Source organism: Dipodomys merriami, unplaced genomic scaffold, assembly GCF_024711535.1.
Source record: "Dipodomys merriami isolate MVZ:Mamm:240054 unplaced genomic scaffold, mDipMer1.0.p SCAF_9, whole genome shotgun sequence".
In the NCBI taxonomy this organism is placed as follows: Eukaryota; Metazoa; Chordata; class Mammalia; order Rodentia; family Heteromyidae; genus Dipodomys; species Dipodomys merriami.
In genome coordinates this window covers 41,751,617-41,768,394 of record NW_027206512.1, presented here as the reverse complement: position 1 = coordinate 41,768,394, position 16,778 = coordinate 41,751,617, and the positions used below count along the sequence as shown (strand labels likewise).

Here is a 16,778-nt window from a genome sequence, read left to right as displayed (position 1 = left end):
GTTTTGGTCATTAAAATATCAAAGAAACAGTTTTAGTAATAATTTGCAGTTCCTGTTTGCTAAACTATTCTGAACCAGCAATAACTTATATGTGCTTAACTGTTTACTATCCTAGGTAATATAAATCTTAGATGTGCTACACCACAAAACCAAAATACTCAATTAGGAGCTGCAATAAGAGGAAATTTAAATTGTATCCTGTTCATTAAACATCTTAATGTAGTTTTTTAAAAGATTAATTTTACCAATATATGTGGAACATAGTAGAAAAATAGCTTTACTAAATCAAATTAAGCTATTCATAAAAGGGATTAAAATAGTTGGATTAAATATTTGGTTTAGTTTTATGTATTTTTAAATATCTTGCAGTTTTTCTACTTTGCTTTTCTGATTATATTTGACCTTGGCACTTACATTTTATTTAAATATGTCTGCCTTCATAGTCACAGAAATTTTTGTTTTCTTTTTCATAGACCTATTAAGCATATTGTGAAAGTAACCATTTTATTGTATAAACTTATCTTCTTTTAATTTTTCAGGTATGGATTTTCAAATATGCGTTACATTTCTTCACTAATTAGTGGTGTTGGTATTTTCATGATGGGTGCAGGACTGTCTTGGTACCATGGAGTCATGGGACTTCTTCATCCTCAACCTATGGAATCACTTCTATGGGTGATCCTCTTGTTTTTTTTTTTTTTCCCCTGAGTTTTGATATGACAATGTGTGCAATATTGGTACTAGAGAACGAGAAATATGCTTTCCTGACTGCAGTATAGGGTTGTATATTTGTAGTTACTCTTTTTTAGAGTGTAACTTGACAGGACCTCTTGATCCATGTAATGGGATGTAGGACCATCCATGTGATGTAAGAAGAGCTCTATGAGCGCAATTCTTAAGCACAACCTACTTAATTCAAATGTTGCGTAGTCTTAAATTTTCTTCAGTTTACTTTTGGAGAACAGAAGGACTTCTGTGCCAGGTGCCAGTGACTTATGCCTGTAATCCTAGCTACTCAGGAGGCTGAGATCTGAGGATCACAGTTAGAAGCCATCTGAGAGAAAAATCCATGAGAAGCTTATCTTCAGTTACTCATAGAACAAGCAGTAGACCTGAGGCTCCTTCAGCAAAAAGAGTTCAAGGACAGTGTCCAGGCCCAGAGTTTTATCACCAGGATTGGCCAAAAAAAAAAAAAGACCTCTGTTCAATTTTAATTTCCAAAAGTAGTCTTATTTCAGTAAGTATAGTATGCAGTCCCATGTTATTAATCTAGTTTGGAACCACATTTAAAGTGAAAGCTGTCTCTCATCTGAGGTCTCCTTTATATAGGAAGCCTGCACTGGGGGAGTGGGAATAGGGGTGAATGCTCCTCTTCTGTTTTCTTCTGTCTAAGACTTACAACTTTCTACCTTTGTGGGCAGTGTCCAAGGTTTGGATAGAAGGGAAAAAATACTAATTCACAGTGTTACTTTGCATTGGTTTCTACTGGCCTTTTCAGATATTTGAAGCTGTTTTTTCCTTTCATGGGAACTCTTGGAGATTGCACTGCTTAGGTCCTTTGACAAGCACAAATTGTTTATAATACCTCCTGTCAGCTTCTGCATCTCAGGCACATTTGAAATTGCCCTGCATTTGGCAAGAATGCTTTTTTTGGACAGTTGATTTCTTTTCAAAAGAGTTCCCATTCAAGACTCCATGTCTGGGTCTTGTGTCCCCAAACACAATAATCATCTACTTTGCTGACACAGCCAAAATCAGTGGCATTTCCTGCAGATTCATTGGTCACTTGTGCCTCCGCTCTATTTCTGAGCAGTTTTGATAGAGTCCACCAGAGAGATATTTACTTTGGGTTACCTTGACTTCTGCCTTCGCTTAAATGTTCTCATGAGTGTAGTGCTAGGGTGTGGTTTAATTGATAGAGGTGCCAAGATGGGGGCATCTTCATTGGGAATCTTTAACAGCTACCATAATGGGTCATTTTGGAATGTGGGGATACTTGTATTTTTTTTTCTTATTTTTATTCATAGAAAAGAATTGGTCTAATTTTAACATCCTGTTATGTAACTATATAATATCAAGCCTATTAAACTAGGTTTATTTGCATTTTGGGGAATGTATTTGTGAGACAAGTCTCACTATATGGCCCAGACTGGACTCAACCCTCATGCCTCAGCCTCGTGACTGCTGGTATCACACCCATGTGTCACCACACCTGGCTTTTATTTCTGTTTTAAGTCCAGGCTTATCTTAAACTACTGTCTTCTCTCAGACTCTCAAGTGCTGGGAATTTAAAGCAGCCACACAGCTGGTGGTCTAGTAGTTTGCTATAGTTTTCATTGACCAGTTTCGTACTATATATTTCATATAATTAAAACAAACGGTTCCGTATATTCTGAAAAGGTTCAGCTCCTTTATAGTTCTAGCACTCATCTAATTTTTATATTGCATTACAGAGGCAGAAGAGTCCCTGAAGTTAGATTAAAAGAGTTCAGGTTTTAATCATGTATAAGTTTTAAAACTCTAAAGAGCTCTTGTGTCACTATATATACGATTACTTTTCTGAATCTGGATTCTCTTGGTACTAGAAATCCAAATTCAGAAGTTACGTGAGTATGGCTGTGCATCTTCACTTTATCTAGTGATCATAACCACAGATTCCAAATTTTTCTGCTCATATCTCATGGTCTTCGTTTGAGCACTTTCCAATTAATCTTTATTTTGTAGGATTTGGACTTAGATTTATGTTTCTGTCTTAGATATTAGCAACGTATGTATAAGCAGTTTTGATTCTTTAGTAAAATACTTTTCTCATGCTTTATTTGATGTTTATTTTCTAGGCTTATTGTATATTAGCAGGGTCATTGGTATCTGAAGGAGGTATGTACTGCCACAAAGTCTCTCCTTATTCTCAATTTAGTGCTGAATATTCAGTTACCCATTGATTAGAGTTTGCTAACTTATGTTTAAAAAAAAAAAAAAGCAAAACTGTGGAGCAGCCGGGCACATATGGTAATGCATGCCTGTAATTCTAGCACTCAGGAGGTAGAGGCAATTGGACTGAATTTGGGGGTCAGTGTAGGCTAGAGTATATAGTGAGAGTCAGCAAACCAAAAAATGAAAAGGAAAGGCAAAAAGAAAAAAGAAGGAAGTTGAGAGAGAGAGGAAAGGCTTTCTGTTTAAGGAGGAAAGGCTGTGTATAAGGTGCTGTGCCATATGAGGACAAGAGAAAAAGCGTATTTGTTCTTGAGTATCATAATGTTAACAACACTGGAAAGAGAACATAAAAGCATAATTAAATTGAGTTTTAAAATGTCTGGTTTTCAAAAGAAGGCTATTTCTGTTTGCACTAAGAGTATTTCAAAGTTTCTGGAATATATAGTTGTAGCAATATTACGTTGTAAATGCTAATATTAATGTGAAACTGCCTGATTCATTGTTGCATATAGTCTTTGTACCCTGAAACATTGCTATTTTCTATGCATGGTATTCCTTTCTTTATTTAAAAAATTTTAATATAATTTTTAAATCAACAGGTTGTAATTGTATATATTTAGGATGTCCTTCATCTTTGATAGACTAATATGGTAGTAACCCTACCTCATCAAAAGATTAGGAAAATCAAATTGTGGGGTTTAGTGAGTTGCCTGCCTAATAGTGCTGCTTAATAAGTTAAGACTTACTCATTTTATTAAATGATTAATTAGCAACTAATATAGAACTTTTCCTTATACCAACCCTGGCATTAAAGTGTTAAGCTTATTTATTTATGTTTTTGATAGGCCACCTTTATAGTTTGAATGCATGAAGTTTTTCCCTTGCTGATACAATCTTTTTCTTTCAGCAACACTTCTTGTTGCAGTAAATGAACTTCGTAGGAGTGCTCAGGCCAAAGGACTGTCATTTTATAAGTATGGTATGTATTTTAGCCACGTACTAATTTTTCTTCTTATGTGCTTAAAATGTTCTAGTGCTATTGCTTTGTTATTAACAGATGAGAGTAAAGTATATCTCATAGTCTTCCCCCATATGGGTCTAATAAATCAACCTCTTTCAAAAAAGAAATGTAGTGCACTTGGGCTTATAGATAGCTGATATTTGACTTTGACTTATGTAAACTACTCAGTTTCTATATATCAGTAATTTGGGTTTGTATATCAGTTATTGTTAACATTTGATAAAAAATTATATCAAAGAGTTAAATATGATGTTTTATTTTTGTCCTATAGTTTGGTTTTATATATTTATTAAAATACCTTATAGTATCAAGTTTTCAGAATTTTTTTTTATCTCTTCCTCAATAATTAAGTAATGGAGAGTCGAGATCCTAGTACAAATGTTGTGTTACTGGAGGATACTGCAGCGGTCTTGGGAGTGATAATAGCAGCCTCTTGCATGGGCCTTACTTCTGTAACAGGTAATTATTTCTTAACCTGTAGGTGATTTGTTTGTACCTATTAGTTCTCTAGTTTTTGTCTTTGGTTATTGAAAAAGCTTAACTATTAATTCCAAAAGTGTTCATATTACTCTGAATTAGAAATTTATCTAGACTTAACAAAGGTATTAGTAAAGTAATTCCATAATACTCTATGTTTTTCTTACTATGTCTTAAAATTTGCAGTTTTGAACTTTTAAAGGTTTTACTTATAGTAGTATGGCTTATATTTATCCTACTAACTTCATACATTTATTAAGATAATATGAGAGAACTTTAATAAGCTTTAATGAGTAAACCTTAATAGAACTTTTTAGTGAAACCTTGTCTCAAAAAGCACCCATCACTTTCCTCTAAAAAAGAAAAGAAAAAAAGAAGTCAAGTATACTGTTGATAACAAATGTGATAGTGATATGGCTGAAAGAAATTGATTTTTCTATTATACCATTAATATGTATGTGATACGCCTAATCTGAAAATGCTCTAATCCTTATCTATGTAACAACTAGAGAGAAGAATTAAGTTGCATAACAAACATATAATGGAAAGTGAGTTGTATTCATCTCCATTTTCTAGTATAGTAAATCTATTTAGAGTCATAAAGACAGTAAATGAATTGGGAATGTACCTCAAGTTTTCTAAAGTTCAAGTTCTGATTGTTTTCTAAAACTCATTGAAATAACAGAAAATGTTAATTCACTGATTTACTGGTGTGCTTTTTTTAGGCAATCCACTGTATGACAGCCTAGGTTCTTTGGGTGTGGGTACCTTACTAGGCGTGGTCTCAGCGTTCCTCATCTACACTAACACAGAAGCACTTTTGGGACGATCCATCCAACCAGAACAAGTACAGCGGCTTACTGAATTCCTGGAGAATGACCCATCAGTGAGGTCAGTCTTAACTCCAGTGATGCTTGAAAAGTTTCTAGCCATTGAAACTCTGTTATGTTTTGAAATTCCCATCCTGAAAGAAACCAAGTAAATTTAGGAACTCTTTATTAGGTTCCTTTTAAATTTTGTATAACTTTTACAAGACATAGCCAGATACTATACGTAGTTGGCTCTTTAAGATGGAATCATTTAATATTGAATCTATTTTCCTGCTATTTGTCTCATAATTGGGAATTAATAAAACATAAAAGACTTATTTGTGGAGAAATTATTACAAAGTGAATGCAATTTACATATTTTTGAAAATAGTGTTGTTTTGTGTGTGTGTGTGTGTGTGTGTGTGTGTGTGTGTGTGTGTAAGAGAGAGAATGTGCATGCATGTGAGTGCACATACCAATTCTGGGGCTTGAATTCGGCACCCAGGTGCTGTCCCTGTGACTTTTGCTCAAGGCTAGCACTACCACTTGAGCTATAGTTCCATTTCTGGCTTTTATGTTGTTAATTAGAGGTAAGAGTCTCACAGTCTTTCCTACCCTGGCTGGCTTCAAACTGTGATTATCAGTTCTCAGCCCCTCCTGAGTAGCTAGGTTTACAAGCTTGAGCCACTGGTTCCTAACCTAATTTATCTAATTTTTTGATGTACAAATGTTCACAGTATTGCTTTGTTTTGATCCCTGTGTATGTGTGTGTGTTACTTGTGTATATGCATACATTCACACCAGTTCTGGGACTTGAAGTTAGGGTCTTATACTCTTGCTTGCCTTTTTTGCTTAACTCTACCACTTGAGCCACACCCTACTTCTGGCCTTCTGATGGTTAATTGGTGATAACCATCTCAGGTATTTTTCTGCCCAGGTTGGCTTGGAACTGAAGATCCACATATCTTTAATACCTGAGTATTATATGTGACCAGCCATGGGACAAATACTTTCTCTTTTTTTCTTTTCTGTTTTTTTTTTTTTTTTTTGTCATCATGGGTCTTGAACTCAGGGACTGGACACTGTCTCTGAGCTTTTTCTGCTCAAGGCTATTGCTATACCACTTTGAGCCACATTGCCACTTCCAAGGGCAAATATTTTAACAGTACTTGGAGTCTCACTTAAACTTGTTCTTCCAATAGGTCTCTATACTGTCAGGATTCAATGTTTTATTTCTTCTCATATTTACTCTAAGGAAAAATGTTACGTTGGTCATCATAGGAAAGACGAATTTCTCAGCAGTTTTCTAGGGAAGATTTTACTCTTGGACTAAGCAGTAGGGGCAAAAAGCAGGTATATTTGAGCATCTGCCTTTCTTTCTGGGAAGCAGATAATAGAAAAGATTCCCAGAGTTGGGTGTCTGAAGACCTAGGGTGGGAGTAGGGTTAGGGTGTCTGTGTATAGCTAAACTACCTTGAGCAAATCACTCATTCTCCCTTATCATCTTATCATCTGTAAAATATATTACAAAAGCCCTCATTAAATATCTACTTTATAGTAGGTTATGATGTTATGACATTATGACATAAAATGTCATATATTATGATATTATGACATAAAATGTATGTTCATTAGTCCTCTCATCAATCCTATGTGCTAGTTGTAAGAGAGTTCCACAGTTGTATGAAAATTTTAGGAGCTAGTAAATATTTATGTTGTCAGAGTACTTGCCTGGTAGGTAGGAAACTCTGGGTTTGATCCTAAGCACTGAAGTGAAAAAAAGTGATTAGTATACTCTACAGCACTACTGCCAACAACAAAATTGTTGTTGGCAGTAGTGCTGTAGAGTATACTAATCACAAATTTTGTTGTTGTTGTATTTAGTAGTATTTAGAAAATTTTAATAGTATTAGAAAGTTGACTAGTAGCTATATGAAGGGAAGGTTTATGAGAGAACATGAAACATTTTTTAATCGAAATTTGGAGTTGCTATCTTTTTTCTCTATGTGCCATTATAACTCAGGTATACATCACCATATTTGGTAAACTTGCAGTTTTATATAGCATTATACACAAAAACCTAAATGGACAGGGAACCTTTGGCACTTACTGGTACTTTCGATCCCTTCACCATCATAGTCCATATTCAATACTGGTGGGGGGAAAAATTCTAGACCCTGTGCATTAGAGAACATATGTGTGTATGTGTGTGTGTATATATATATATATATATATATATATATATATATATTTATGTACATATAACTTTTATATGCATTGTTACTGATTGCAGGGCAATCCATGATGTTAAAGCCACAGATATGGGATTAGGCAAAGTAAGATTTAAGGCAGAAGTTGATTTTGATGGACGAGTTGTTACAAGATCCTATTTGGAGAAACAAGATTTTGACCAATTGCTACAAGTAAGTTTGTGTATTTACATTTCCTTCTGTAGGCAGTGGCTAGGCATGCTCAAGTTGTAAAGTCTATGCAAATATTCTAAAACCTAAATTCCATTGCCAATGGTCTAATGTTTTTTATTTTCTGTTAAACTTAATGATGGTTTAAATTTTTGAAGAAATTGTCAGTGTACCACTGTGATTTTTCAAAATTTTATTTAATTTTTCTGCTTTCATTCTTCATAGGAAATTCAAGAAGTGAAAACTCCTGAAGAACTAGAGACTTTTATGCTTAAACATGGAGAAAATATTATTGATACTTTAGGAGCTGAAGTGGATAGACTTGAGAAGGAATTGAAGGTAAGATACATTCCTAATAATGTAGTGATAAAGGCAACTGTTTTTGGAATGCTTCATTTGTTTTAGTCACTGTGCTAAATGTATCACATGCATACATACTCACATACTCTTAGTACCCCCTAAGTAAACAAACAAACAAAAGACTGGATTGGGAGGTTAAATAATAGTGAATTCGGGAATCATGGTTTGAATTTGTTCAGTTCTAAATTCTATACTTTGTGTGTGTGTGTGTGTGCCAATCCCAGGGCTTGAATTCAGGCTGTCCCTGAACTTCTTTGCTCAAGGCTAGGAACCTACCACTTGAGCCTCACAGCTCCACTTCTGGAGGGTTTTTTGGTAGCTTAGTGGAGATTTAAGAGCCTCACAGACTTTCCTACCTGGACTGGCTTCGAACTACAATCCTTAGATCTTACCCTCACTCAAGCTCAGATTACAGGCATTAGCCACAAGCGCCCAGCTAAATTATCAGTTTATCTGCTTAGTTTCTAAAAGTTAAAGGTTTATGTTTTTAATAAGTATTTTGAAGTATAAATAAGTATTCAATTAAAGGTAACTAGACAACAGCCAAAAGTTATAAAAACTAGAATGTGATAGTGCACTTGACATTATTTTATATTTTACTTCTGTTTTTTTTAATACAATTTTATTGCGATTATTAAGATGTTGTCTGGATGGGTTACCATGTCATAAGTCAGGTATTGGGTACCTTTCTTTTTTCAATAATGTCACCTCCTCCTTCACTTTCCCCCCGTTTCTGCCTCCTATCATTTTCCACACAGTGTAACTGAATGTCATGACTGTATTTGATCACCCATAATCCTTCCTTTCTGTGTCCCCTCCTTCCCTGCTACAAACACAAAACACCATCACAACTACTACTGACAACAACAACAAAATTCCATTTTCTGGAATTCATTTTGATAAATAATATTTTAAATGTTTATTTTTTATTCATTTAGATATTATTGCAACTTAATGCTACTGAAATATTAATGATGAAACTGCCTTAAAAATGTCTGATTGTTGGGGCTGGGAAGTTGGCTCAGTGGTAGAGCGCTTGCCTTGCATGCCTGAGGCCCTGGGTTCGATTCCTCAGCACCACATAAGCAAAAAGAAAAAAGCCGGAAGTGGCGCTGTGGCTCAAGTGGTAGAGCACTGGCCTTGAGCTGAAGAGCTGAGGGACAGTGCTCAGGCCCAGAGTTCAGGCCCCACAACCGGACCAAAAAAAAAAAAAAAAAATGTCTGATTGTTCTCAAATTGCTGTTTAATGACTTTTAAGTTTGGTTTGTTTACAATGCATAAAAACTTGTAAATGTTCTTTAACATAATCTGTTGAAAGCAGTATATTTTTCTTTAGCAGATATTGATCATTCTTTAATTTGTTAAAAATTGAAGAGATGCAAGTATGGAACTAATTCTATGATTTCTTTAAGAATCTAGACATTTGGTCAATTAATAGAAGTACTTCAAATAACATGATTTTACAGTTCAAAAACTTTCTTTTTATAATTCATAATGAAAATTAACAAATGAGTGCAAAATTGTAAAATACCTTATTTTTGGAAACCCTCCGATCTAAATTTTTTTTCATATCATTGTAGAGGTAGACCCTTCTGTCACTCCATGAAGGTTTTTGTATTTGAAATGAAATAATTCTATTGGAAATTAATTCAGTGGAAGACTGCCATAACATTCACAAATTCCTTACAAGTAATGCTTACAGATAAAAGACCTGCTCTGTAGTTTTGATTCTATGGTCACATCTTCCTAATCACATCTTCTTAATTTCAGTTTATAGCATTGCAAAGTCATATCATTTGGTTTTTAATCTCTGCATACGTATTGGAATAAAAACTTCTTGTGGTAGGTGGAATAGTCCAGTTTGCAGGATATCAGACATAATATGTCCAAAAATATTTGTTGAATAACTCAGTGAAAATTGGGTACAAATTACTGATTTTTCTGTTTTGTGTAACAAAAACCAGTTTCAACTATGGCCATTATATCTTGTTAGCTAGTAAGCATAGAGTTTTTTAAATTTACTTTTTAAACTAGTGTCAATTAGTTGTACAGAGGGGTTTCATGTTGGCATGTTCATATATGCATATCGTGAGTGTGCCTTGATGACACTCACCCTCCTGTCATTCACCAGCATCTCTCTTAGCTGTTTCCCAAACCAGTCTTAGCAGGCTTCATTGTTCCATTTTTTACAGATGTACATAAGATATTTTGATCAAATTCACACTCTCTCCTCCACTTAGTTTTTATTTTCTCCCTTACCACAAGTATTTCTACCCTTCACAAGACCCATTTTATGTTCTTGTTACTTATTTTTTTAAGTTTTTCATACATGCTTACTCTCATTTGATCCTCCCTAACCTTTCTATTCAACAGCTTTCAATGAGTTTTATTATATCATCTTACAAAATGCAGTACACTTTATATTCAAGCATTGAATTTTAAGGACATCAATCCAATTCATTTAATTCATTCAGCAAATATGTGGTATACTTTGCATTATGCACATATATTTTACAAATTTGACTAGAGTTCTCTCTGAAATTTTGATTTAAAAAATCAGAAAAGCAGGGTACCAAGAAATGGCGAATGTCTATAATCCTAGCTATTAAGGAGACTGAGATTGGAGAATCATGATTCAAAGCCAACCTGGGCAGAAACGTCCTGAGACTCCAGTTCTAATTAACCAGCAAAATACTGGACTTTGAAGGTGTAGCATAGGTGGTAGGATACCACACTGAGCAAGAAAGAAGTGGTACTAGAACTAAACAAAACTAGAAGAGCCAAAGAGCCAAGCTCTGTGGCTCATACCTGTAATACCAACTATTTAACAGGTAGAGTTTAGAAGGGTTATGGTTTGAATCTAGTCCTGAAAAAACAAGAGACCCTTTCTGAAAAATAGCCAAAGAAAGCTAAAAGGGCTGGAGACATGGCTTAAGTGGTAGACCAGGCACAAGGCCCTGAGCTTGAAACCCAGTACCCACCCACACCCCCCAAAAAATAAATTAACTTTTTAGATTTTTATTATCAAACAGTATTTGTACAAAGACAATAGTTTCATTATGGTGTTTATATACATGATCATATTTACTCTATTAGTCTTTCTTATTCCCCTCTTCTCCCACCCTTTTAAATCCTTTTTTTTTTTAAATTGTGAAAATACTGTACAGAGGAGTTACAATTACACGGGCAAGGTAATGAGTATATTTCTTATCAAGCATTGTTGCCTCTTTGTTTCCCCTCTTCCTATCCCTTCCTATCCCCCCCCCGCTCCCCCCTCCCCCTGCTATCCCCCCACACTCCCCACCCCCACCCCCACCACCGGCCAAAGTTGTAAAGTTTGTTTTTCGACATAATGACTTGTACATCTCATTGTTGCAGTGGGTCCACCTATATCCCTATTTAAACGATTTGTTTTTTTCCCTTCCCCTGCACAAATTATACCAACATCAAATACAGGATTTTATTAAGACTTTTTCATTCATATATTCAATGTACTTTATGTTTTCTGCCTCCAACTGCCTTTTTCCCTTCCTGCCTCCCTCTGGTTCTTCCTCCAAATAGTTTCCTCTCCACATTTTAAAAAGAATACATTAATTATATAATGGAGATGTTTCATTGTGCTTTTTCCATACCAAAAGCTATCCCTTTTATGTCCATGGCTGCTTTTTCTTGAGGGGGTGGTCGGTTGTGGGGCCTGAACTCTGGACATGGGCACTATCCCTCAGCTCTTTAGCTCAAGGCTAGTGTACTACCACTTGAGCCACAGCGCCATTCCGGCTTTTTCTGCTTATGTGGTGCTGAGGAATCGAACCTAGGGCCTCATGCATGCAAAGCAAGCACTGTAACCCTGAGCTACCTTCCCAGCCCTGTTCTTTTTTTCTTTAGATCTTGAGTCCACATATACATGAAAATGTACAGTATTTATCTTAGTCTGGCTTATTTCACGTAACATGGTGTTCATCCATTTTCCTATAAATGACATATAATTTTTATTTATGGCTTTATAAGACTCCATAGTGTGCATATGTGTGTATATACACATGTTTTGGGTTTTTTGTCATTGTTCTTGTTTTTTGCCAGTCCTGGGGCTTGAACTCAAGGCCTGGGCAATTACTGTCCCTGAGCTTCTTTTGCTCAAAGTTAGCACTCTACCACATGAGCCACTTCCAGCTTTTTCTGTTTATGTGCTACTGAGGAACCGAACCCAGGGCTTCATGCATGTTAAGCAAGCACTCTACCACTAAGCCACATTCCCAGCCTTTGTGTATATTTTTATTCATTTAACTGTTGATGGACATCTAGGCTGATTCCATAATTTGGCTATTATAAATAGTGCTACAGTAACTGTGCAGTTATCTCTGTTGTATTCTGACTTACATTTTTTCAAATACATGCACAAGAGTAGTGTAAGCAGGCAGGATCATACGGTAGTTGTCACTTGTTTTTTTCAGAACCTCTATACTGATTTCCAGAGTGGCTGCACTAGGTTACAGACCCATCAACAGTGTACGAGTGTTCTTTCTTCCCTGTTGTTGCTAATGTTCTTTTTTTTTTTTTTCTGGGTGAGGGTGTCGGTTGAGGGGTTTGAACTCACAGCCTGGGCTCTGTTCCTCAGCTTTTGCTGAAAGCTAGCGTTCTACCACTTTGAGTTACAGTCCCCACTCTGGTTTCCTGGTGGCTAATTGGAGATAAGTCTCTTAGCCTTTCCTGCATAGGCTGGCTTTGAACTGCAGTCTTCAGACCTTAGCCTCCTGAGTAGCGAGGATTACAGACATGAGCCACCAGCGCTGGCTCAGCTGCTAGTGTTCTTGATGATAGCCATCTCTCTGGGTTGATGTGAAATTTTAATATTGTTTTGATGTGCATTTTCCTATGGTTAAGAATGTGGAACACCTCTTTGTGTTTATTTGTACTAATTTTGAAAAATGTTCAGTACATTTCCCCACTTATTAATTGGATTATTCTTTTGTTGTTTAGTTTTAGGAGATTTTACAGTATTCTGAATATCACTTCCTTATCAGCTCATGAGCTGATAAAATTTTTCTCCCATTCTGTAGACTTTCTTTTTACTACGATAATCACTCCATTGATTGTTTGTTGTTCTTTTAGTCTCCATTTTATGGGCTGAATCTATATTATTTTTTTCTGTCTACTAGTTTTAGATTTAGGTGTGTCACATTCTTATTTTTCATTAGGGCATTTATTTAAGATGTTTTGTTTTTAGTGTAGGTACTCATAAACTTTATTTTTAGAATGGTCTTTGCTGTATCCCACAGGTTCTGATGTTACATTTTCATTTTCATTTGTCTAAGAATTTTAGATTTTCTCCCTTATTTCTTCAGTGACCCACTGATCAATCAAGAGCACCTTGCTCCGTTTCCATATGTTTGTGTAGTTTCCATACTTTTTCTTGTGATTGAAGTTCGGTTTTATTCTGATAAGATGTAAGAAGTCATTTCTGTTTTCGTACACTTTTTTATGGCCTTGAATGTGATCTGTTTTGGAGAAAGTTACATGAAACTGCTGAAAAGAATATGTGTTCTCTATCTTTTGGATGGAATATTATGTAGATACTTTCTAAGTCTACTTGCTCAATGGTACAGTTGAACTCCAAAATATTATTGTTGATTTTTTTGTCTAAATATTCTATGTATTGATGAGAGTTGGGGTAAAGTCACCTGCTATTGTTACTAGACCTGTCTGTCACTTCATTTCAAACAGTATTTGTTTTCTAAAATTGGGTACACCAATGTTTAGTACATACAAATTCACAACTGTTTTATTTTCTTGATGGGTTATACTCTTTATTAATAAATTATGACCATATCTGTTCTAATTTTGGCTTGAAGTCTACTTTGCTAAATATAAGTATAGCTACTCCTGCTTGCTTTCAGTTTCTACTTGTTTGGTATGTCATTTTCCATCTTTTTTCACTCTGTATCTTTGCCAATGAATTTGTCTCTTGCAGAAAAAATATAGTTGGGTCTTTTTAATCCAGTCATCCCATCTGCATCTGGGGGAATCAAGGTCATTATTCTTAGGGTTATTAGGGTTATTATTGAGAGCTACTTGCTGGTTTTATTTTTACTTTAGTTTATTTCTAACTTTTTCTGGTGGATTCAAGTTCTTTTTTTTTTAATCCTCCCTCATTTTCTGTTCTCTTCTTTCATAGAGGAGCTTCCTGGCTTACTAAGTTGAACAGGTTGATTTTTTTTTTTTCCTTCTTATTTATCTATTTCTCTTCTGATTTTTTTTTTCTGATTTTTTTTTTGACTCTCTTTCTCATCCGTGTGTAGGGCTCCTTCAAGTATCTTCTGCAGTGCTTTCTTAGTGGTCATGAATTGCTTTAGTTTGTGCAATTTTAAGGGATAACTTTGCTAACTTGGCTAAATCTCAGTCAGCAGTTATTTACTACCTCCAAACCCGGAACTATGTCATTCTATGCTTTCCTAGCTTATAGGGTTTCTATTTTGAGGTCTAATGTAATTCTGATGGGTTTGGCTTTATAAATAAGTAAGTTAGTGGTTTTCTTTTGCCACATTTGGTATTCTTCCTTTGTTCTGTACTTTTAGCAATTATGTCTATTTAGGGCTCTATATGTTTCCTGTATTTGTATTTGTATTTGTATTTGTTTTTCCTTGGAGTTGTGAATTTTTCTGCTACAGGTTTCTTTGGTTGGTTGGTTAGTTGGTTGGTTGGCTGGTTACTGGGGATTGAACATGGAGCCTTGTACATGCTAAACAAGTGCTCTACTACTTGAGCTGTTCTCCGAACCCTGTCTTTTCCTTGAATTGGTTTTCTATGCATATAGTCCCTTAAGGTTGAGTCTTATTTAATAATTGTAACTTTGTAGCACAATGACTTCCCCAAGACTATATGAATTTTTACTAAAATATGTCCAAGGGTTAGGAATTTTTATTTTGGATTAGTATTGTTTTGCAGACATCTTCATTTCAAAAAAGTTTATTTTCGGGGCTGGGAAGTTGGCTCAGTGGTAGAGCGCTTGCCTTGCATGCCTGAGGCCCTGGGTTCGATTCCTCAGCACCACATAAGCAAAAAGAAAAAAAGCCGGAAGTGGCGCTGTGGCTTAAGTGGTAGAGTGCTAGCCTTGAGCTGAAGAGCTGAGGGACAGCGCCCAGGCCCAGAGTTCAGGCCCCATGACCGGACCCCCCCCCCAAAAAAAAAAAAAAGTTTATTTCCAGTGTTTTTCAGTGATTAGCATGTATTAGTTTCTTAAAGCAGTTTTACTTTATTTTTTTTTTGGCAGTAATGAGGCTTAACTCTGCCTAGTGCTTGCTAGGCAGCCCTCTGTCACTTGAACCAGTCCTGTTTCCTAAACATTTTTGTATGACATAACTCGGGGAGTGAGCTGTGTACTGTACTGTTTAGAGAATTCCTGTTCACCTACTGATTGCTTTTTCATTAGCAATATGTCTCTAGTTACTGTGCAATAGTGAAATGGTTTAACCATATGTTTTTAGTGGCTCTAATGATTAAAAGAAATAAAAAAAGGGCAAGATTTTGTTTTGTTCTATATGAATAATATGGGATTTTTTTTTTTCTTCTAGAAACGAAATCCTGAAATTCGTCATGTAGATTTGGAGATACTATGAATTACCTCGGTGGGCTCTAAAGACAAATTTATTGAGCCACTTCCTACTTTCCACACTGAAGGAGAGTCAGCACCATTTGGAAGTCTTTTTTTCTTTTATCTTTTGTTTTCAAGATGGAGGAAGTATTTTACATAAAGAGCAGTTGAATAGGCCACAGAACTAAAACTCTTCTAATCATGTTTCTATGCTTCAATAGAGAACATTTTGGTTACTTAAATTGCTCACAATGTCTTATTTTAACAAGTGTGTATTCTAACTTGCAATCATGCTTCTTTTCTTCATATTGGTAGAAGTACTTGTCATCCACAGGATAACAACATTGACATTTTGTTTCTACTAAATATTTCATTCTGTCAGGCTTTGCCACTAATCTTGAATATTCTGGCTAAATTTGGTATGTGGTTTTTAAATCGTCAATGTGTTTTTTAGGTCTGTCCTTCTATATCCAGTGTGGAAATTACTTCTACCTACTTCGTGACTTTGACCTGATCACTGAGAGTTGTACTCTCCTATCCAAATATTCATTCCAGAAATGACTTAGTTACTGAATTGAATGAAGACGTTTCATTATTCTCTTTTGGTGTGGATCATAATAGTTACCATTGTGTAAATTTTTGCCTCTTTTTTTTCCTTATATGGTTTATTTTTCTAATGGTAAGAGACATAAAGTAACCCTGTACATTTCTGTGGGTCAGTGCAATGACTGACTTCTTCCCTCCCTCCCTTTCCTCCCTCCCTCCCTCCCTCCCTCCCTCGTTCCCTCCCTTCCTCCCGGCTTCATTACTATAATGTTTATTTACTAGGAGATAAGCATTTATAAACCTTTTAACCTTCTGTAAGATGGACTAGAAATATTTATAATTTTGCAGGCAGCAGCATTTTAATTTATTTGAGAGAAGGCACTACTTATGAAAATCTGAACCATGGGATATTTCTTTTTGTGAGAGGAAAGTAAATCTCTTACACTGAAACTTGTGTTGTGATTTTGTATAATGTCATAGTCAATTGTGTGTTTATGAGTTTCTTGTAGTTGTAAATGGGCATTTAGCATAACATGTTTGCTATTACATATTATGTAAATAGCTTTGTAATGACTATAAGGCATCAAAGTGAAAAAAATTCAATTAAATAATTTGAAAATTTA

At 35.3% G+C, this 16,778-nt stretch overlaps 1 protein-coding gene across 1 annotated transcript in view; it reads left to right on the top strand.

Moving 5' to 3' along the window:
* The window catches only part of Slc30a9 (solute carrier family 30 member 9), a 56,105-nt gene extending 39,738 nt beyond the window's left edge, over nucleotides 1-16,367 (top strand). Inside the window, exons 11-18 of the mRNA XM_070012604.1 lie at nucleotides 540-675; nucleotides 2,838-2,877; nucleotides 3,842-3,913; nucleotides 4,307-4,414; nucleotides 5,158-5,323; nucleotides 7,535-7,664; nucleotides 7,887-8,000; nucleotides 15,590-16,367. Coding sequence (XP_069868705.1) covers nucleotides 540-675; nucleotides 2,838-2,877; nucleotides 3,842-3,913; nucleotides 4,307-4,414; nucleotides 5,158-5,323; nucleotides 7,535-7,664; nucleotides 7,887-8,000; nucleotides 15,590-15,634 — 811 coding nt within the window. The 3' untranslated portion in view covers nucleotides 15,635-16,367. The remainder of the gene's footprint in view (nucleotides 1-539; nucleotides 676-2,837; nucleotides 2,878-3,841; nucleotides 3,914-4,306; nucleotides 4,415-5,157; nucleotides 5,324-7,534; nucleotides 7,665-7,886; nucleotides 8,001-15,589) is intronic.
* The last annotated feature ends 411 nt before the right edge of the window (nucleotides 16,368-16,778 follow it).